The sequence below is a fragment of the Trachypithecus francoisi genome, unplaced genomic scaffold (assembly GCF_009764315.1).
Source record: "Trachypithecus francoisi isolate TF-2019V2 unplaced genomic scaffold, Tfra_2.0 Contig01603, whole genome shotgun sequence".
Lineage (NCBI taxonomy): Eukaryota > Metazoa > Chordata > Mammalia > Primates > Cercopithecidae > Trachypithecus > Trachypithecus francoisi.
The window spans coordinates 1,043,880-1,067,335 of NW_022681445.1; the positions used below are offsets into that span (position 1 = coordinate 1,043,880).

Below are 23,456 nucleotides of genomic sequence, written 5' to 3' on the forward strand. Positions count from 1 at the left end.
AGGTGGCGGGCGCCTGTAGTCCCAGCTACTAGGGAGGCTGAGGCAGGAGAATGGTGTAAACCCAGGAGGCGGAGCTTGCAGTGAGCTGAGATCCGGCCACTGCACTTCAGTCTGGGCGACAGAGCGAGACTCCGCCTCAAAAAGAAAAAAAAAGAAAAAGAAAAAAAAGAAAATTGCTTTTTGGACCATAGATTATTTATTTAGAAGTAATTTTCCTTAATTTCCAAATGCTTAGATATTTTTCTGTTATCTTTCTGTTTTTGATTTCTGGGTCTGCTAGTAACAAATTCTCTCAGTTTCCCCTCTCATCTGAGAATTCTTAGTCTCATTTTCATTTCTGAAGCTATGTTCTCTGGATATAGAATTCTAGACTGACAGTTCTTTCAGCACTTGAAAAATATTAAACCACTTCCTTCTGGCCTCCATGGCTTCTGATCAGAAATCTGCTATTATTTGAACTACTCTTCCCCTATAGATAATACATCGTTTCTCTCTAGCTGTTTTCAATAATTTTTCTTTGTCTTTAAATCACAGACATGTGATTATGATGTGTCGTGCATTTCTTTGGGTTTATTGTGTTTAGGCTTTTCTCATTTTCTTGAATTTGCAGATTTATACAGTTCATGAAATTGTGAGAATTTCAGTCATCAGTCCTTGAATATTTGTTTATACCCATATTCTTTCTCCTCTCCTGGAATTCCAATGACATAAATATTAGACTTTTTATTACTATCCACAGGTCCCTGAGGCTTTATTAATTTTTTCATTCTATTTTCTTTCTGTTATCAAGATTTGGTAATTTTTTAATTTAATATTCTAACATCAAGTTCATTGCTTTGTTCCTCTCTCATCTCCATTCTTTTATTAAGCTCATGTAGTAAGTTTATTTCAATTATTGATGTTTTCAGTTCTAAAATTTCTACTTCTTTATGTCTTGAAGACTTTTTGTTAAGATGTTTTGCTAAGACTTTCTTTTTCCTTGTTCATTTCAAGCATGTTCATAATTGCTCACTGAATAATTTTTTATGATGGCTGTTTTAAATCCTTTTGAGAGAATCCCAATGTCTCTTTCTTCTAAGTGTTGGTATCTATTAATGGTGTTTACTCATTCAAGTTGAGATTTTCCTGATTCTTGATATGGTGAATGACTTTCAGTTCTGTCTTAGTCATTTGATGTATTATATTATAGACTTTTGATCTTATTTAAATCTTCTATTTTAGCAGGCCTCCACTGACATTACATTGGTAAGGAAAGTTGGGCAGAGACACATTACTTTTAGGCAGGTGTAGAAGTCCAAGCTCCTCATTCAGCCTTCACCTACACTGTGGAAAGAATGAGGCATACCTCATTACTGCTGGGTGAAGGTAGAAGTCCAGGCTCCCCATGCAATTTCTACTGACATGATGGTGGGAGGGTGGAGAGGGGCACTTCATTACCTCTGTGAAGTGCTAAAAATCTACTTTCTCCACTTGGTCTCCTTGATTTCCTTGGACACCACCCAGTGAGAAGGGGAAGGGGCATCTCATTACCAATAGATGAAGGCAGAAATATAGGCCCCTCAATTGCTTGGCATTTGCTGATGGGGACAGGAGGGTAGTTTTGCTTTTCTGTTTTCTGTGATGGTGAGTAGGGCAGTTATTGTCAAAGTTTTCTTTCTTGCTAGGCTGTTTCTTTCCTGGACCTTTGACTTAAAATAACAAGTTTTTCTTGGGAATTAAAAGAAATCTGTGGCTGTTCATGTAGGTGTTTCTGGGTTCCAGGATTCTCCGGCACCCACTCCAGAATATACGGAAGGCAAAAAATAAAAAACCCAGGGAACTCATCATTGTGTCATTCCTTAAGTCCCAAAGTCCTAGCTGCTTTGCCTTCTCTCCAGATTTCAGAGTCTTTTGTTTATTTTATATCTATGTCCAGGGATTTCAGCTATTGTTAGCAGGCAGAGTAGGGAGAAATAGACCTATGCCATTTTGCCCAGACTCAGAAGTTTCCCCTTCTTGCTTTTTAAAAACTGTGATTACTAGAAAATAAATTGCATTTCTGACTCACATCATATTTCTATCGGACAGAGCCATGTGTAGATCTTAGCCTTCGCACTTGCAGATCAAGGCGTTACAAGAGATGCACTCCAAAGTCAATCTTTTACACCTCTACAATCCCATGATTTTAAGAATTGTTGTTTGACTTTTTTATACAATGCAAAATGATATAGATAATATTGTTTCTCTTTCTACTTACCTACATCATAGTTATCAAAAATGAAATAGTTCTGGAAAGCCCTTCAAATGCCTCAAAATAGAGGCAAGGTTATTATTATTTTTTAAATGAATACCAATATGTTAACATTTCTATAGGAAGTAGTTGGTAAGCAAAGATTTCTCTGAAGGAGCTTATTGCAGGTGCTAATCAGTTCACACTATTTTTTACTGTCTGTGCTGAAAAAAGAATTAATTGCTTCAGTAGCCTCACTTCTTCACATACCTAAATAATGCATACCCCTACTCTGTGGAGAATAAACTAAATTTGATAGAGAAAAGTTTAATGTGTAGCTAAAGATAGCACTGTAATCTCCTTGAAAGAACTCTCAGCACTCTCCTCCCTCCTTTTAAACAGACTTTCCTTTTCTGAAACTGCTAATGAATGGTTCTTGTATCCTTGTGATTCCCTCTCTCATTGTATATCTTCCCACATATTTCCAAAGACAATTAAAGTTCATTTTCTTCCAATATTCATAAGTAATTTTTCTGAAATCCACTGGATCCTTACCAGAACGATTACAATAACCTGTCCCCAAGAGTCTTGTTTTCTAGAAGCATTGTTTAAAATTAAGACAGTACCTTGAGCTTCAGGTACAAAATATATAAAGTTCTCACTCCATCACTACAAAGTTTCCCAGTGGTCTAGTCATTTCTCATTGAAATTGTTTCCCTTAAAATATGTGTTTCTCCATCATTCCACAAAAAGGGCATTTTTTTTTTTTTAAGACGGAGTAACTCACTCTGTTGCCCAGGTGGGAGTGCAGTGGTACAATCTCAGCTCATTGAAACCTCCATCTCCCGGTTCAAGTTATTCTCCTGCTTCAGTCTCCCGAGGAGCTGGGATGACAGATGTATACCACCATGCCCAACTAATTTTTGTATTTTTAGTAGCAACGGGGTTTTGCCACGTTGGCCAGGCTGATCGAAAACTCCTGGCCCCAAGCAATCTGCTCGCCTTGGTCTCCGAAAGTGCTGGGATTATGGGCATGAGCCACTGCGCTGGGCCAAAAAGGGCATTCTTGAAGGTCATTGATGATTTTCCTCTCCAAAATTCAGTAGTCTACCTCCATCCTGTCCTTTTGAAGAATTTTATATTGTTTAACAAAACTCCTCGACAAGTTCTCCTGCCTTATTTCTTACTATGTAGCCTCTCTCTTCCCCTACCTTCCTGTTTTTCTCTTCTCGTTATCTAATCATATGAATTCTATAGTTCCTTAAAATGTTCTTCAACCTGTCTTTCATTACTGTCTATTTGTTGGAAGCATTCAATTCCAGTTTCAACTATAACTTCTATGCTGACTATTCTCAAATCTCTCTTCATCTTCTCATCTGAACTACAGTCCCAAATCTCCAGGTTCAGTTAGCATTTTTACTTGTATGTCCCCCATAACACCACAAACTGGACATGACTGAAACCAAACTCATCTGCCTCCCCTCCGCCTTTCCTGTCGAATGACTTCAACATTCTCTGCTTCAATAAGTCTCCAACCTGGAGGATTGAGTCATCTTTAATTAAAGACTCTTTTTATCTGAGAACCAGGCACCAAATCAAGCACACTTTTTCCCTAGCACACTTTTTCCCTAGAAACAAGGATTAGGTGGAAGGGAAAAGACCTTGAAGCTAACCATATCCATGTTTAAATTTATTCACGTCTGAAGTTATTTACCACAACTTTGCATGAACTTGGATATATTATATAACATCTCTGAGCTTCAATGTTTTCACATGAAAAAGGCAGAAAATACATACTATGAAGTTGCTGTGATGATTTAATGAGATAATACACTTAAAATGTTTAGCATATAGTAGAACTCAAGAATGTAAGTTGCTTCTCAGACACCATGTTTCTATCTGTTCCATTCTCTGAGTTCCCACTGCTAAACTGCCACACTCTATTCAAGTCTCTCAGTCCCATGTACTTGAAATATCAAAAACAAAGCCCCCATTTTTTAACCCCACTTCCCTGCATTCTACTTTCTCCAAAGGGACCCAATTCCCTCATTAATGTCATATGATTCCTTCATTCTAAGTTTGCCACTGGATGGCCTATAAACAACAGGAATTTATTTCTCACAGCTCTGGAGTCTGGGAAGTCCAAAATCAAGTTACCAGCAGACTTGCTGTCTGGTAAGGGCCCACTTCCCCGTTCACAGACGACCAACTTTTCATTGTAACCTCACGTCGCAAAAAAGGCATGGGGTTTCTCTCAGGCCTGTTTTATAAGGGAAAGCTAATCCCATTCATGAGAGCTGTACTCTCATGACTGAGTCACCTCCCAAAGGCCCCAACTCCTAACATCATCACCTTTGGGGTTAGGATTTCAACATAGGAACTTCGGGGGAACAAAAACATTCAAACCACATTTGATGTTCTACATCAGTGCTTACGAGCACTTGGGGTTCATATATCAATAACATTTAAAAGCCTAATTAGGCTACTGGCCATTAGATTTACATTCTTTCTTGCCCTAGGAGAGACCATTAAAAATAATTTGAAATCCGTATTTCATTTTAAAAGTGTATTTTACAAAAGACAGTAAGGCATAATGTTAGAATAAAAAAGTTTACATTGAATAAATTTAGATTTGGATTAAAAAATTATATTATCTGTATTTTTTTTTTTTTCCATTCTGATATGGACCAGAGGAAACTATCAGAAAAATCCTTGGACAGGGAATCTCCATGATTCTCTCTCTATACCTACTGTTTCTGTAACAGGGTTAATTGATAGTTGGAGAGTTCCTACTATGAACCAATTAGTAAAACTTTGTGTGTGTCTTGTGTGTATACGAGACAGTATGCCATTGTACAGACAGCAAAACTAAGACATAATTTTCTCAAGGACTCACAGTGAATAAATGGTGAAAGTGATATTTGAACCCAGTTATTTAAGGTCCAGTGTTCTTGATTGCTAACTATACCACACTGCTGCTACTTCTTTAGACTCTGTGGCATGAGTATGATTCTGTACACAAAATAAATATACCAATATGTACAATGATAATGGCAATGTTTGCCATAATATAGCACATGTATTGAACAGAATAATGGCCAGATATATATCATCCCAAGGAAACTACTTCTACAAAGAGTATTTATAAATTGTCAAGTGCTGTACAGATGCAAAACCAACTGTAATTATTATCATCAACAATGCTAACTGGAATTCCATAAGTCAAGTTTGCTTTAGACCATCACAGCAGATTTATTAAATAAAACACAATCAATATCATTTCTAAGGGAGTCCCATATATGAGACTATTTTAGGCCAACAACATTAACTCATCTTTAAGAGAGTTTTGTAGAAATCAGAGTGATTGCAAATTAGCCCAATTCACAGCCTGCAATACTGCACTCTCGTACTGTTGCCTCTAAGATTATAGGGACTGCCCTAAGCAAAATGGTAGAAATCGTCTTAAACATACTCTTGTCTTTCCTTACATTACCCCTTTTATCTTACCTTGGGGGAAACTTTACAGATCCCCTCTACCAGAAATTCAATTCTTTCCATCTTTCCCACTCTCTGCCCTAAAAGAATCTTTTAGCCAGCTGCTCCACTGGAAAGTATCTAACTGACAAATTCACATTTTTGTGTTTTGTTTTTCCAGGACCATGCTAATAACATACCAAGCCATAAGCCACAGGGATACATATTTAGTGGGAATATTTCAGATACAGTGAAGAAGCCTGTTGTTGAGATATTGGGAGCAAAGAACATCACACTGCTGGCCCTTAATTTAGCTGACAAATATTTTTTCCAACTGATAAGGGCAATCATAAATGGTAATTAATCATCCTGAAAGCACAATCCCTCTCAGTATCTTCAATATCCGCAAGTCTTCTATCAGTTCTGTGTCATCACAGTAATTCACTACAATGAGTTCCATCTTAAAGTGCACTGCTTTCTACCCAAATTTTACAACTACCCCACTGCCAACAATATGACTTTTCTTCACTTCACTTTCATGGCTTCTTCTATTTTTCCATATCACCCACATAAAACATGAATAGAAGCAAGTCGCTTTGTAGTAAAGGAGTAATGTCCTGTACTGTTTTCCCGACTGGCCACAAGTCAACAAATGGTTCTAGATTTTTACTCCCAATAATTTGCTGAGTACCTTTGGTCAATTCCAGAAAGAATGTGGAATCTCAATTTCACTCTCTATAATAAGGGAGAAGAACAAAATGGCCTCTGATGTACCCAATACCTGTAGAATTCTACGGTTCTGTAACATTAAATATTATTCAAAGTAAAGATGAATACATAATGACAGAGAAACATAATATATCCTTCGAGAGGTAAAAGCCACGTGTAACTAAACAAATTTCCTTTTAAAATAGTTAATAAACTAGAAGACATTGAGAATGCCTTAAAATTCCTAGTACAATTCATGGAGAAGTATGGAGGAGTTGTGATGTGACTTGATCAGAATATACCTGGTTGAACAACTAGATGAAAAAAAAAATGGTTAGGTAATTTGTATTTATCCAGACCAGTGATTTCCAAACTACATTCCAAAGAACATTACTAATTATAAAAAATAATAAAAAGATTGCATTTAAATGGTGACTGAGCCCTTGAGGGTTGTCTGGACTTAGTGACTCAATCTATAAAACAGAGTATGGAAAGGGTGAAATAATAATTTTTCAGTGTAGCAAATATGAATAACACAAATTATCCAAGGGACCAAGGTTGACATTACCAATGATAGGTCACGTTGACATCAGGTACCTATCTCCCCAATATGATGTGATGGGACAGGCTCTTCATCTCTGTGATATTTTCTTCCAAAGCTCATAACCCCAGTCTAATCATGAGAAGTTACATCAAGCATACCTTTTTGAAGGACATTCTACAAAATTCCTGATCATTACTCCTCAAAACTGGAAAGATTATGAAAAATAAGAAAAAACTGAGAAATTCTCACAAACTGTATATAACTAAATGTAGTATGATGTCTTGGAGTGGATCTTGAAACAGAAAAAAACACATTAATGGAAAACTGGTAGCATAAAGTCTGGAATTTAGCTGATGGTAACACACCAATAGTGTTTTCCTATATTTGACAAATGTATCATGATAATGAGATATGATAAGATTAGAGGAAGCTGAAACTGGCCGAGGCTATACGAGAACCTCTCTGCAGTACTTCTGTAACTGTTCTGTAAATCTAAAATTATTCCAAATAAAAAGCTTATTTAAATAATTGATGAAGATATCCATTGGCAAATTTGTTTGGGGAACTTTGGATTAAACAACTGATTTTTCTCAATGTCTGTAATTGTCATAGCTCCTGGAATATCCAATAAGCATTGTGATTTTAACAGAGAGAATATAGGGTGCTGAGTTCCCAAACATATTTGACCAGAAACCTTTTCATTTCTTCAAATAGTATCTTTTACAAAAAGTACTGACACAGAGAAGTTTTCTCCCAAGGTGTCACCGACTTCTGTCCTATACTAGACCATGATGAAATTTTAATCAGTGACTGATTGAAGAACAAAGATGCTATGAACATTAAATTGGCAGAAGACTTGAAACTAGAGGCTAATATGATGGATTAGAGAATAATCATTAAAATTATAAATCATAGGCTACATCAATTGACCAAACTTAATAAGATGACTATAAAACGATACACATATAGTCTTCATTCAGGTAAGCAAATTTTTTTTTAAAATCAACTGAGTAAGTAAAAGAAGCAAGAACTTAAATGCCTGTCATGTTACTGTGAGCAGCTTTATGTCTCAGGAGTTCTTAGGTCAAATTAGTAGAATTGTCATGCTCAGTAAAGATGCCCTAATAGTAGGAGTGATGCCATTTCTGCGGATTGTTTGCTTGTCTTTTTGTTCTTTTTTAGTTCTGTGTGCTACATTGTAAATGGTCCTCAATGAACCATTTCCAAAGGAGAGGCAACAGGATAATGTGTGTCTTGGAAACCATGTCATAGCAAGAAACGTTGAAGAAACTGGAAACGTTGCCGTGATGCACAGAAACCTTTGACAGAGGCCGGACACCGTGGCTCACACCTGTAATCCTAGCACTTTGGGAGGCCAAGGCGAGTGGATCACCTGAGGTCAGTAGTTCGAGACCAGCATGGCCAACATGGTGAAATCCCGTCTCTACTAAAAATACAAAAAATTAGCCAGGCGTGGTGGCAGGCACCTGTAATCCCAGCTACTCGGGAGGCTGAGGCAGGAGAATCACTTGAACCCAGGAGGCCGAGGTTGCAGCGAACCAAGATTGCACTATTGCATTCCAGCCTGGTCACCAAGAGTGAAACACCATCTCAAAAAAAAAAAAAAAAAAAACCCTTTGACAGATGCTTAAGTACACAAGGATACAGGAGAATCAAGCCTATTCTGTATAACTTCAGAACTCGGGAGAAGGACTTAAGGACACAGGAAACTGCACATGTTGGTTCAAAAAAACTTCTGTAATCATTAAACAGCCTCATAATGGAATGGATATTCTTGAAATGAAGTGAGCTCCCTGCCTCTGGGACTGTCTAAATGGAAGCTGGGTATCCCTCTGTCCAAACTTCTGCTAGAATGTCTTCTACATCTACCTAATAATGAGTTCTACACAGCCTTCCAGTGATAAAGTCTCAGAAGCTATCAAACCACAGGGAAGGAAAAAAAATGAAGAGGCACTGAGAAAACTGACAAACCACTAAAAACAGCCCCTAAAGTACCCTTAGGCACCACTCTACCTCTCTTCTAACCATCATCCCTGTAATAATATCTGGAAACTGCCTAAACAAGTGCTGACATTTAGTTGATGAATTAAGGCAAAACGCTGTCCTAGAGTATGCACCTAAGAGATTTCTGATTAGTAGAATTTAAGTTACACTAGAGGACAGGGAAGTGATGAATTTATCCCGACCAAGTATTGTATTCACTGCAAAAGAAATTTACCAAAATAAATAAACACACAAATATATAAATAAATAGTTTTTCTTTAAATGCACTTTTTTTATCTTAGAGAAATAACTGCCTTATATAAAGGACAATGCGTATACGGTGTGTATGTTTAAGGCGTGCTTCAATGTTGCTCTCAAGCTGAGCCAGAACTATCACGAGAAGAGTGAAAGGGGCACCCAGGACACAGAAGTTAAGGAAGCAGTTACTCTTAGGGTCCTGTAAGTGCTGGCGGGGTCAGCACTTACGTGAGAGTAAGTACCTCTTTAAATTTGCGTCACAGACACTGGCTTACCTCACCCCAGTCCAAGCCCTGTGATTGGTCAGGCCATCAAAGCCTCGCCCCACTGCTGCGTAGCTACGTGACTAGCACCCGGAAATAATTGCCACCGCCATCTTTTGGTGCAGAAGGTGACGGGAAAGAGGCCGCAGACCTGAACTTCTAACCGTATGTAGGCAAGAAGCCGGTGCCGATACTCCCACTATCACACAATGTCCCACCGGGCCCCAGAGTGGAAGAGAGCGGAGGCTAATCCAAGAGACCTTGGGGCTAGCTGGGATGCCAGGGGCAGCAGAGGCCGTGGCTGGAGTGGCCCCGTCCGCCATCAGGGACCGAGAACAGCAGGCTCCCGTGAACCACCACTCTGCTTTAAAATAAAGAACAATATGATTGGTGCGGTCATTGGTCACGGTGGAGAAAAAATAAAAGATCTACAACATTCGACAAACACTAAAATACAGATTATAAAGGGGGAATCTGAAGCATTAGTCAGAATTTTTGGCAACAGGGAAATGAAAGCAAAAGTCAAAGCTACTATAGAAACACTTACTAGAAAAAAAGAAAGCTACACCTCAGAATCCCGTGTGGATAATGCTGCATCCCAGCCCCCTACTAGAATAAATCTAGGCAGAAATGCTGGAGAAGCTCGGCCATTGTCAAATTGGGATCAAATTGGGGCAGCAGTCGTGGAGTGCGAAAACAGAAAATGGGCAGATCTACCACCAGTTAAGAAAAATTTTTACATGGAATCCAAAGCAACAAGCTGCATGTCTGAAATGCAGGTAATTAACTGGAGAAAGGAAAATTTCAACATAATGTGTGATGACTTGAAAAGTGGTGAAAAGCGTCTCATCCCAAAACCAACTTGTAGGTTTAAAGACGCTTTTCAGCAATACCCTGATCTTCTGAAAAGCCTAACAAGGGTGGGGTTTGTAAAGCCAACGCCAATTCAGTCACAGGCATGGCCAATTATTCTACAAGGAATAGATCTTATAGAAGTTGCACAAACCGGAACAGGGAAAACATTGTCCTATTTAATGCCTGGGTTTATTCATGTTGATTCTCAACCATTATCTAGAGAGCAAAGGAATGGGCCTGGGATGCTAGTCCTTACACCCACTAGAGAGTTGGCTCTTCAGGTGGAAGCTGAATGTTCAAAGTATTCATATAAAGATCTCAAAAGCATTTGCATATGTGGTGGTAGAAACAGACTTGGACAAATAGAAGACATTAGTAAAGATGTAGATATAATTATTGCAACTCCTGGGAGGCTGAATGACCTACAAATGAATAACTCTGTCAACCTAAGAAGCATAACCTACTTAGTTATGGATGAGGCAGATAAAATGCTGGATATGGAATTTGAACCCCAGATAATGAAGATTTTATTAGATGTGCACCCAGACCGGCAGACTGTTATGACAAGTGCAACTTGGCCGGATACCGTTCGTCAACTGGCACGTTCTTATTTGAAAGATCCTATGATTGTTTATGTTGGTAATCTGAATCTAGCTGCTGTAAATACAGTGAAGCAAAATATAATTGTTACCACAGAAAAAGAAAAACGAGCTCTCACCCAAGAATTCGTAGAGAACATGTCACCCAATGACAGAGTCATCATGTTTGTCAGCCAAAAATGTATTGCTGATGACTTATCAAGTGACTTCAATATCCAAGGCATATGTGTAGAATCATTACATGGCAACACTGAACAGAGTGATAAAGAACGAGCATTAGAGGACTTTGAAAGGGGAAACATAAAGATACTGATTACAACTGATGTAGTATTCCAAGGTCTTGATGTTAATGATGTCACACATGTATATAATTACGATTTCCCATGCAATATTGAAGAATATGTACACAGAGTAGGGCGCATTGGACGGGCAGGAAAGACTGGCACATCAGTTACCCTCATCACTCAGAGAGATGCGAAAATGGCCGGTGAATTGATTAAAATTCTGGAAAGAGCAAATCAGAGTGTTCCAGAAGATCTTGTAGTAATAGCTGAGCAATACAAGTTGAATCAACAAAAGCGGGACACAGAACACGATCAAGAAAACCTGGACAAAGGCGCAAGAAGCTTCATTATCGTTTAAGTTGAAAAGTTGTACGAGGCTACTGGAAGATTCCAGGCATGTTAAAGGTATGCAGTATTGACTATACATAAAGAAGTATTGGAAACATACTGGTCATTTGAAGACATAACTAATTCTTAGATAATACTGCTAAACTTTCAATATTGTGTATGTTCCTTAATTTTAAAAAGTCTCAAAAATGAGAGAGTGAGACTATGTGAAGAAAAAGTAAATGTTATGTGTTTAATTTCTTTCAAAAAATACTTTTATTTTAGGTTTGGGGGTATATGTGAAGGTTTGTTACATAAACACGTGTCATGGGGATTTACTATACATATTATTTCATCACCCAGGTATTAAGCCCAGTGTCCAATAATTATCTTTTCTGCTCCTCTCCCTCCTTCCACCCTCCCCCATCAGGTAGACCCCAGTGTCTGCTGTTTCCTTCTTTGTGTTCATATGTTCTCATCATTTACTTCCCACTTACAAGTGAGAACATGTGATACTTGAGTTTCTGTTCCTGTGTTAATTTTATAGTCTGCCATGTCCATTTGTCTCCTCTAAAACACTTGGTAGAAGACAAGAGTGGTGCTTTTCTGGCTTTAAAATAGTTGTACTAAATTGAAGCAAAGCGTCAAGCTTATCCAGTCAAAATATTCTCTTCCCCCCACCCGAGCAGTTGGTGCCACAACAGTTCTTAAAGTTATTTCCACTACCATTCTCTACTTGTTTTAGTTCATTAGAAAATAAGTGCTAAATTTTTTAGAAGATCCACAATTCTATTTTTATCAGAATGATGTCATCAACAGAGCTGGATGTCTGACTCATTGGGAATCAGGTCCTTGTATGCATTTTGTCACTAACCCTTGGTTAAAACTCTGAGGAAATCACTTGCCTTCTCTAGGCCTCAATTTCTCCACTCATAAAATGGGAAAGTTATATTAGTTAATTTAGGGGTCCCTTTCACCTCTAAAATTTGGTGATATTGTAACTAAAACTGTATACCCCAGCCTTGTATTAACACTTTTTTGTCTAATCTATAAAATGGGAAAGTTATATTAGTTAATTTAGGGGTCCCTTTCACCTCTAAAATTTGGTGATATTGTAACTAAAACTGTATACCCCAGCCTTGTATTAACACTTTTTTGTCTAATCTAGGGGAAATTGCATCCTTGCATAATAAATGGAACCAAACAATCCTTTTCAATGACAAGAATAGTGCATTCTGCATTTTTATTGATTTTGCAATGTAACTGGTAGATTTTCATTTAATTCTTTGCTTTTCTTTTCAACATGTTTTATTTTAATTCAATTTGAAGGTCAAGACCATATATATATATACACACACACACACACACACACACACATACATACATATATCAGGGAAAAAATAAAGTGAAAGAAAAATTTATCTACTGGAAAAACATTAAAACCAACCAAATGAGGGCTGGCCGTGGTGGCTCATGCCTGTAATCCCAGCACTTTGGGAGGCCAAGGTGGGTGGATCACCTGAGGTCAGGAGTTCAAGACCAGCCTGATCAACATGGAGAAACCCTGTCCCTACTGAAAATACAAAATTAGCCAGGTGTGGTGGCACATGGCTGTAATCCCAGCTACTCGGGAGGCTGAGGCAGGAGAATCGCTTGAACCCAGGAGGTGGAGGTTGCAGTGAGCTGAAATTGTGCCATTGCACTCCAGCCTGGGTAACAAGAGCAAAACTCTGTCTAAAAAAGGAAAAGGAAAAAAAAAAAAAAAAAAACCAATCAAAGGACATTTTTGCCAGAAGAACCAATTTTAGTAAAACTCTTCCTAATTTTATCTATAATTCTACCTCATGCCTTATTTAGAAGCAAGGTGCTTCTCACACCTGCAAAAAGAAATCCCCACAAGATGCTAAGTAAACTTTAAAATTCAGTGTTCATGAAAACATTAGAATTAGTTAACATTTCTGGCAAAATCAAGAGAAAAATTAAGGCAACAATCTTTTTTCCCAGCATGCCTTACCTGTGACTACAAATAAGTCAGAAAATAAGGGAAAGAAAGAAGTAAATGCTTTGTGTATAGGTATGTAAGGCTTAAAGTATGGACTTTAAAGGCTTTTTTAAATGTAGACCTTAATATCTCTGGATAAAATTAGTAACAATGGTTAACATTTTTGAGTGATACATACCTGGTGCTTTATCTCCTAATCTCTAATATTTATAAGAACCCACTCAGAAGGAAATCTTACCCCTATTTTGCAGAGGGTGAAGCAAAGTCAGAGGAGCTAACTTGCCTAAGGGCCCTAAATCTGGTTAAAGAGAAATTAAGTGATATTTAAAGGACTTCAGGGATATTTTGACCCGGAAGTGCCTGATTCCAATATTTATATTTCTTAATTTCAGTATAGTTATTATGTTTAAAGGCAATATGCGTGTCTTGAGGTTCTCTACAAGTTCAGATTTAGTGAAATAGAGAAGTGTGTGCAAATTTAATGCAAAGGCAATCTATAGCAGAACTGTAATAGAAGCTCAAATGGCTTACTGCTGTTCACTCAGAGGAGAAATGATAAATGTTTAGCAAGTCAGAGTATATGTTATTTTCCAGAATTATTCTTAGAGGCAATGTTATATTTGTTAGAAAAGAATGCAACAGTTTAACTACTTGAGATAGTATATTTCCATAATCATGTTTAAGTAACAGTTACAAGAAAAATTATCACTGAATGTCTATAAGAAAATGAGAGATGTATGGATTTCTTCTACAACATAATGCTGAACAGAAGAACTAGTGTATAGAGAAAGATAAGTAGAATAGTGCAATGACTGTTAACCAAGGGTGATTTTGCTCCCCAGGGGACCTTTGACAATATCTGTAGACAGTATTGGTTGTTACAACTATGGGTGGGGGTTGAGGTGCTACTGGCATCTAGTGGGTAGAGGCTAAAAACCCTACAATCTTCAGGACAGCCCCACACAACAAAGAATAATCTGGCACAAAACAATAGTGCTGAGATGGGGAATACCTGACACAGCATAAGAAAAACAACCAAAACCAATTGCTTAGTAACCAAAAAGGCATGTCAAAGAAAAAAAAAAAAAATAGAGGGTTTCTAAGTTATATCTTGTAGGTTTTGCAGAGAAAAAATATCCCTACAAACTTCCTGTCTTTGGTGTAGTCTACATCAGTGGTTCTCTACCAGGACCAATTTTATCAATGTTTGGAGACAGATTTGGTGGGTTGTTGTGTTAGTCCATTTTCATACTGCTATGAAGAAATACCAAGATTGGGTAATTTATAAAGAAAAAGAGGTTTAATGGACTCACAGTTCCACATGGCTGGAGAGGCCTCACAATTATGGTGGAAGGCGAAGGAGGACAAAAGTTACATCTTCGTGGTAAGCAGGCAAGAGAGCTTGTGTAGGGGAACTCCCATTTATAAAACCATCAGATCTCATGAGACTTACTATCAGGAGAACAGTGCAGGAAAGACCCACCCCCATGATTCAGTTACCTCCCACCAGGTCCCTTCCATGACATGTGGAAATTATGGGAGCTACAATTTGAGATGAGACTTGGGTGGGGACACAGCCAAACCATATCATTCTGTTCCTGGCCCCTACAAAATCTCATGTCCTCACATTTCAAAACCAATCAGGGCTTCCCAACTGTCCCACAAAATCTTAACTCTTTTTAGCATTAACTCAAAAGTCCACAGTTCAGAGTTTCATCTGACACAAGGCAAGTCCCTTCCACCTAAGAGCCTGTAACATCAAAAACAATTTAGTTACTTCCCAGATATAATGAAGGTACAGGCCTTGGGTAAATATACCCATACCAAATAAGAGAAATTGCTTAAAACAAAGGAACTACAGGCCCCATGCAAGTGTGAAATCCAGCTGGGTAGTCAAATCTTAAAGCTCCAAAATGATCTCCTTTGACTCCAGGTCTCACATCCAAGTCACGCTGATGCAAGAGGTGGGTTCCCATGGTCTTAGGCAGCTCTGTCCCTGTGACTTTGCAGTGTATACCCCCTTTTCTGGCTGCTTTCATGGGCTTGCATTGAGTCTCTGTGGCTTTTCCAGGTGCATGGTGTAAGCTGTTGGTGGATCTACCATTCTGGGGTATGGAGGATGTTGTTCCTCTTCTCACAGCTCCACTAAACAGTGCTCTAGTAGGGACTCTGTGTGGGGCCTCCCCCACTACATTTCCCTTATGCACTGCCCTAGCAGAGGTTCTCCATGAGGGCCCTGCCCCTGCAGCAAACCTCTGCCTGGGCATCCACGTGTTTCCATACATCCTCTGAAACCTACGCAAAGGTTCCCAAACCTGAATTCTTGACTTCTGTGTACCCATAGGCTCAACACTATGTGGAAGCTTGGTGTTGCAACCTCAAGCAAGGCTTGAGGCTTGCAACCTCTGAAGCTACAGCCCAAGCTCTATTTTGGTCCCTTTCAGCCACAGGTGGTACAACTGGGACACAGGGCACCAAATCCCTAGGTTTTACACAGCAGGGGAACACTAGACCCAGCCTATGAAACCATTTTGTCCTCCTAGGCTCCAGACCTCTGATGGGAGAAGCTGCCATGAAGACCTCTGGCATGCTCTGGAGACATTTTCCCCATTGTCTTGGGAATTAACATTTGGCTCCTCACTACTTCTACAAATTTCTGCAGCTGGCTTGAATTTCTCCTCAGAAAATGGCTTTTGCTTTTCTATCACATCATCAGTCTGCAATTTTTCTGAACTTTTATGCTCTGTTTCCTTTTTAAACGTAAGTTCCAATTCCAAACCATATCTTTGTGAATGAATAAAACTAAATGCTTTTAACAGTACCCAAGTCACCTCTTGAGTGTACCGCTGCTTAGAAATTTCTTTTGCCAGATGCCCTAAATTATGTCTCTCAAGTTCAGAGATCCACAAATCTCCAGGGTAGGTACAAAATGCCACCAGTCCCTTTGCTAAAACATAGCAAGAGTCACCTTTGCTCCAGTTCCCAACAAGTTCCTCGTCTCCATCTGTGACCACATCAGCCTGGACTTTATTGTCCATATCACTATCAGCATTTGGTCAAAGCCATTCAACAAGACTCTAGGAAGTTCCAAACTTTCCCACATCTTCCTGTCTTCTTCTGAGCCCTCCAAACTGTTCCAACCTCTGCCTGTTATCCAGTTTCAAAGTCACTTCCACATTTTGGGTAGCTTTACAGCAGCACCTCACTCTACTGGTACCAATTTACTGTATTAGTCCATTTACATACTGCTATGAAGAATACCCAAGACGGGGTAATTTATAAAGAAAACGAGGTTTAATGTATTCACAGTTCCACATGGCTGAGGAGGCCTCACAATCATAGTGGAGGGTGAAGGAGGCGCAAAGGCAAGTCTTACGTGGTGAGCAGGCAAGAGAGCTTGTATAGGGGAACTCCCCTTTATAAAACCATCAGATCTCATGAGACTTATTCGTCATCACAAGAACAGCACAGGAACCACCCACCCCCATGATTCAATTACCTCTCACCAGGTCCCTTCCCCGACACATGGGAATCATGGGAGCTACAATTGAAGATGACATTTGGGTGAGGACACAGTCAAACCATATCAGTCGTCATAACTGAGGGTGATGGTGGTGGTATTGCTGTTTCCTGGGTAGAGTCAGAGGATGCCACTAAGCATCCCACAATTCATAGGAGAGCTCCCTAAAACAAAGAATTATCTGGCCTGAATGTCAGTAGTGCCACAGTTGAGAAACCTTGCAATGGATTAAGCAAAAATAAAGGCACAAACCTAGGTGTAGAGAAGCCAAGAAGGGACTTTACGAAGGAAAACAAAAAGAGGATATTCATTTGTGTGCAATGCGCCATATAAAACCCTCCACTGGCTGGTCACGGTGGCGCACGCCTGTAATCCCAGCACTTTGGGAGGTGGAGGTGGGTGGATCACCTGAGGTCAGGAGTGCGAGACCAGCCTGACTAACATGGTAAAACCCCATCTCTACTAAAACTACAAAAAATTAGCCAGGCATGGTGGCAGGCGCCTGTAATCCCAGCTACTCGGAAGGCTAAGGCAGTAGAATCACTTGAAGCTGGGAGGCAGAGGTTGCAGTGAGCAGAGATCGTGCCACTGCACTCCAGCCTGGGTGGCAGAGCAAGACTCTGTCCAAAAAAAAAACCTCCACTAACTTTCCTTTCTTTGGTATAATCTGTATTTCTCAGCTGGAGTTGATTTTGCTCCCTAAGGGACATTTGGCAATGTCTGGAGACAATTTTAGTTGTCCCTACTAGGGGGCAGCATTGCTACTGGCATCTAGTGGGTAGAAGTCAAGGATAAACATAATACACAGCACAGTAACTTACAACAATGGATTTTTCAGTCCAGAATATATGGTGTTGAGGTCAAGAAACTAGTTGCATTGATTGACCAATAAAGTTTTTGTGTGAGTAAATTGTGCTTCAGAAATTCAAAGAAATACTGAGTTCTACATACAAATTGGGACAGATGGAAAGCAAAGCACTGAATATACACAGGACTCAAAGTACGAGGATTTAGCTGACCTCAGAGTTATGCATAACATTCTTAGCATGGTGACTCACATTCAGTAGGCATTCAACAAATATTAGGTCCCTTCCACCTTCCCTCTCCATCACCTGCTGTATAATCTATATAATGCTTGTTCACTATTCTGGGTGTCGCTCAAACTGTTTTCCCCCTTTTGGAATGCCCTTTCTCTTTCCTCTCTGCCAAGACAAATCACAGTTACCATTCTGGGACCAGTCATAGTGCCACATCTTCCCCAAGTTCCTATCTACTCTCCTTCATTTCAAAACTTCTGCAGTTACAGTTCTTGTAATCAAAGAATAATGTTGACATTTATACTATCTGCATAGGAATCTAGTAGGCAATAGAAGTAGACCATTTTAAATCAGTGAAGAAAGAAAAATCTATTCCAAACCAAATAAGTAAAATAAATAAATGAAAAATACATAATGTATAGCAGGACAATTGACCAACCAAAAAACTCCTATTAGAAAATAATCCCACTAGATTATTGCTTTTGTAAAAAAACAAAAGAACATCAAGTTTATAGAGAGAAATAATTTCTGATATCAACGTGGAAAATAATTTTTAAACAGAAAAGCAACGACAGAAAATTAAAAGTAAATATGAATAGGTTTGACAAAGTAAAAAAGAAAATCTTCTTAATGTCAAAAATACCATCAGGCCGGGCGCGGTGGCTCAAGCCTGTAATCCCAGCACTTTGGGAGGCCGAGACGGGCGGATCACGAGGTCAGGAGATCGAGACCATCCTGGCTAACACGGTGAAACCCCGTCTCTACTAAAAAAAATACAAAAACTAGCCAGGCGAGATGGCGGGCGCCTGTAGTCCCAGCTACTCGGGAGGCTGAGGCAGGAGAATGGCGTAAACCCGGGAGGCGGAGCTTGCAGTGAGCTGAGATCCGGCCACTGCACTCCAGTCCGGGCAACAGAGCGAGACTCCGCCTCAAAAAAAAAAAAAAAAAAATACCATCAAAGGCAAAGGAAACACCAGAAAAATAATTTAAAATATATAATATGATCATAGTTATTTATATTTTGTATATGGAGCTTTTTACAAAGAAAAAGTAAAAGATGAATAAATATGGGCTGAAATGTGAAAGGCAACTCACTAGACAAATGAACACATACATATTAAAAAGCACTTGACTTCTTTATGATCAAAGGAATTAAAATTAAACCAATTATATAACTTTTCTCTAACAAATTGGGTTAAGATTCTTTGTAAGTGCCTAATGCTACAAAGGATGCAGGGAAATAAACACTGATAAATTAAAATTTGATTTAATTCTATTATGTGAAGGGATAGTTGAGATTATATATATAATCTGTATATGTTTAACAGACCTTGGCTTAGTAATATTACTTCCAGACATTTACCCCAAAGAGATAATCAGATATACATAACAATATTTATAAACAAGGCTATTTATCATAGTGCTAATTCACATAATTGTTTTTTAATCCTCAAGGTCCAATGACAGGATACTAGTTAAATTGCAGCATATCTATTCTTGATTTGGAATAGCAGAAATCATGTTCTTAACAAATATTTTAAAATAGAAGGAAAAGCAGTTTATAAAATGATCTTGTTTTTAGAAAACTACATTGGCCCGTGTATCTATATAAACAAAAACAAATGAAATGGACACACACAGACACACAAACTAATGATAACCATGGTTTTCTACATTATGGGATTATAGACGGTTTGTTTTGTTTTTTGTTTTGTTTCGTTTTGTTTTTTGAGATGGAGTCTCACTCTGTCGCCCAGGCTGGAGTGCAGTGGCGTGCTCTCGGCTCACTGCAACCTTCACCTCCCAGGTTCAAGCAATACTCCTGCCTCAGCCTCTCAAATAGCTGGGATTACAGGTGCACGCCACCACACCAGGCAAATGTCTGTATTTTTAGTAGAGACGGAGTTTCACCATGTTGGCCAGGCTGACCTCAAACTCCTGATCTCAAGTGATCCACCTGCCTCGGCCTCCCAAAGTGTTGGAGTTACAGGCGTGAGCCACCACGCCTGATCACTAGATGGTTTTAATCTTTACCTTATTTTCTAAAATTTCTATAAAAGAATATTACTTTTATTATAATAAAAATGTCAAGCATAACTTTTAAATAACTGCTTCAAAAGTAACTTAATGAATAATTAAATGACTGCAGAAATTATTTCAACAGGCATTGAGGGTATTTAAAATACAAGCATCTCTTGTCTTTCCCCCACTTAAATGTAAATGCCACTAATAGGAGACACCTTTTTTCTAACATTGCATTTTTTTTTAACTTTTAAGTTCAGGGGTACAAGTGCCAGGTTTGTTATATGGGTCAACTTGTGTCATGGGAGTTTGTTGTACAGATCATTTCATCACCCAGGTATTAGGCCTAGTATCCATTAGTTATTTTTCCTGATCCTCTCCCTCCTCCCACACGCCACCCTCCAAAAAGCCCCAGTATGTGTTGTTCGCTTCTATGTGTCCATGGTAACACTGCATCTTAAGTGCTGAAAACAATGCCTCAAACATAGTAGGAGCACAGTAAATAGCTGAATGAAAATAAGTACATAATTTTATTTTCATTGAGCAAAACTAAACTTTTCTATTTCTGTTACTTGTTTTATCTGTTAACAATTGTTGGCCTACACCTCACCTTATAATAAGAAAAAATGTATGTTGTGTCTTTTACACATGGCACCCACATAAAAGGGACACTTTTATCTCGTTTTACAGATTAGGAGACTAATGCTCAGAGAGGCTGCATAACTTTCCTACATTCAAAAAGTGAGGAAGTAGAGCTTGCTAGCTGTGTGCTGAAAATTATTGATTCAATTAAGAAGCACGCTATAGTACACAGAAATATAGGAGAGATGAGAAAGACATTATTAGGTAAAGCACACAGACACCTCAGTTTATAGCAAAATAAGAACCCTGTAAAGGTATTTTTCACACTATGCAATATTTTTACCACTCTTCTTCTTGGGCCTTAAGTGTCTCTGCAGCTTTCTAGCACTAGAGAAACCCGCATGGTAAACTGAAAGCTTAAAATGAGAGAATTACAATCACTGAGTAATCAGACTTTTCACAAGTCTTTTTAAAATATTAGTCTAAATGGTTTGGTTGGATATCTGTTCACGTGGCATGTAGTAAACTACAGAACCATGACAACAATAAAAGAAAAGTAAGAAATGATCAGAAGAAAGACTGCAGTAAAGCTTCATACTGCTGGCTGGGGGAAGGGATAGGAATATTTGGAGAATGCAAGATAAGCCAAAGAACCTGCTAGTGTAACAAGTCATAAATCCAAGCTAAATGTATAACTTCTAAAATCTGAATTTTTGTGGGAATAAAATTATGAAGTGCCACATTAGCCGTATTTAGGGTGGCAGACACTGGTGGTTTACCTACCAACAGCTACCCCCACCACCTCCCTCCTATGTCCCTTTCTACGTGCTGGCATAACCCACTTCCTGCTATAGAGCTGACAAAAGGCAGACATTCGCTTTCCTAACCTCCCTTACAGATAAAGCATGGGTATGTGACACGAAGGTGGCCTATGGCACTGACAGGAAAGTCTGCTTGGCAGTTTTAGAGAAAGATCTCTGTCCCTTACAGACAGACACATGAGGTCCTTCCTGCTTTTGTACAGTTGTGTGAAGATACGAGGCTGTGACAGTCATTTTTAGACGATGGAGAAATAAATCTGAAGAAGAATACTAGCATGCTAAGTATGACCAAATGGAAATTTGGGAAGTAGCTGGATCACATAACTGTGCTGCTGAATTAAACTCTATGTGGCAGCTATGGAGGTGTGCAGCTCACATCTCCATTCAAGAAAAAGCTTGCTGATTAGCTGTGAGGAGTGCAGTTAGCTGACAGGCCCCAACTGCAGACAATCCTTGGCAGCACCTGAGCCAAGGCTAACCTCTTCCAGGAAGTCTCAGCCAATAGCTGAGCACAGTGAGACACTGGGGCCCAGTCATTTCTGCCCAACACTGGACACTTCTATAGGCCATATTTGCAGCAGAGCTCCCCGTTAGGCTCACCCTGATTTATCAGAGCCTCAATGCAGTTTTAGGCTCTTCCTACCCAATCCTCCTCTACCTTCTAGTTTCACAGGTATCAGATCCGAGCTGCAGTCAGAAGGATTTCCCTGACCTCTTGATACTTTTCCTCTTTATCTTTCATAGGTGTTACCCCCAGTAAATATTGGACCCAAGCAATATACCCAGGAATCCCCTACCCATGAACTTTGTTTTATATAAAATAATAGATATCTCTATTAAGTAATTATTAGTTGAGTATTATATTACTGGCAGCCCAAAGTATCCTAACTGATAAATTGGAAAATTAGCCATAAAATACCTTGTGTGGAGGCTGTGAATTTTCCATCATTGAGAAGAGGGTCCAATGAGGTATACTTTAGTTGGATGAGAGTTGACTAAAATAGGCAAATTAAACTCTTCTCTTGGATGTTTATTTAATAGGGACACCGAAAACACAGGATTCTATAGGGAATTACTATACTTTTATAAAACTTGGAAGCATATCAAACAAGCCCCGGTTTTGAACAGTCAGCAGCAATTAGAGGAAGAAGTGAGAAACAAGCAGAGTAGAAAACTTGAGCTGCAGTCATGAAGAGACCCAACATCAAGGTCATCTGAACCAATAGCTTTAACAGCATTCACACTTGGCTGCACCTAGAATACATCACTAGCTCTGACAGATTTGAAAGGTAGCCAACCAGAGAAATTCTCGCAATCAACAGCCTAGAGGGGCTCAGGGTGAACAATTCTACCTAATGGAGATATATAGCCCAAAGCAATAGGAGTCTTCTCATGAAGACAAGGACAATTTTTAAAAAATCCTTGTCATTGGCCAGGCGCGGTGGCTCAAGCCTGTAATCCCAGCACTTTGGGAGGCCAAGACGGGCGGATCACGAGGTCAGGAGATCGAGACCATCCTGGCTAACACGGTGAAACCCCATCTCTACTAAAAATACAAAAAACGGCCGGGCGCGGTGGCTCAAGCCTGTAATCCCAGCACTTTGGGAGGCCGAGACGGGCGGATCACGAGGTCAGGAGATCGAGACCATCCTGGCTAACACGGTGAAACCCCGTCTCTACTAAAAAAATACAAAAAATTAGCCGGGCGAGATGGCGGGCGCCTGTAGTCCCAGCTACACGGGAGGCTGAGGCAGGAGAATGGCATAAACCCAGGAGGCGGAGCTTGCAGTGAGCTGAGATCCGGCCACTGCACTCCATCCTGGGCGACAGAGCGAGACTCCGTCGCAAAAAAAAAAAAACAAAAAAAATACAAAAAACTAGCCGGGCGAGGTGGCGGCGCCTGTAGTCCCAGCTACTCGGAGGCTGAGGCAGGAGAATGGCGTGAAC

At 39.4% G+C, this 23,456-nt stretch overlaps 1 protein-coding gene and 1 long non-coding RNA gene across 7 annotated transcripts in view; one reads left to right on the forward strand and one right to left on the reverse strand.

Annotated features, from left to right (window-relative positions):
- Positions 1-23,456, reverse strand: part of LOC117074144 — a 1,124,950-nt gene that overhangs the window by 770,152 nt on the left and 331,342 nt on the right. The window lies entirely within an intron of this gene.
- DDX53 (DEAD-box helicase 53) lies at positions 9,580-11,697 on the forward strand. Its single transcript, XM_033195330.1, has one exon. It carries the CDS (start codon positions 9,670-9,672, stop codon positions 11,554-11,556), a length of 1,887 nt encoding a protein of 628 aa, XP_033051221.1. The 5' UTR covers positions 9,580-9,669; the 3' UTR covers positions 11,557-11,697.

Coding starts and splice junctions, on each gene's coding strand:
- DDX53 (XM_033195330.1), top strand. CDS start 9,670: ATGTCCCACCGGGCCCCAGAGTGGAAGAGAGCGGAGGCTAATCCAAGA.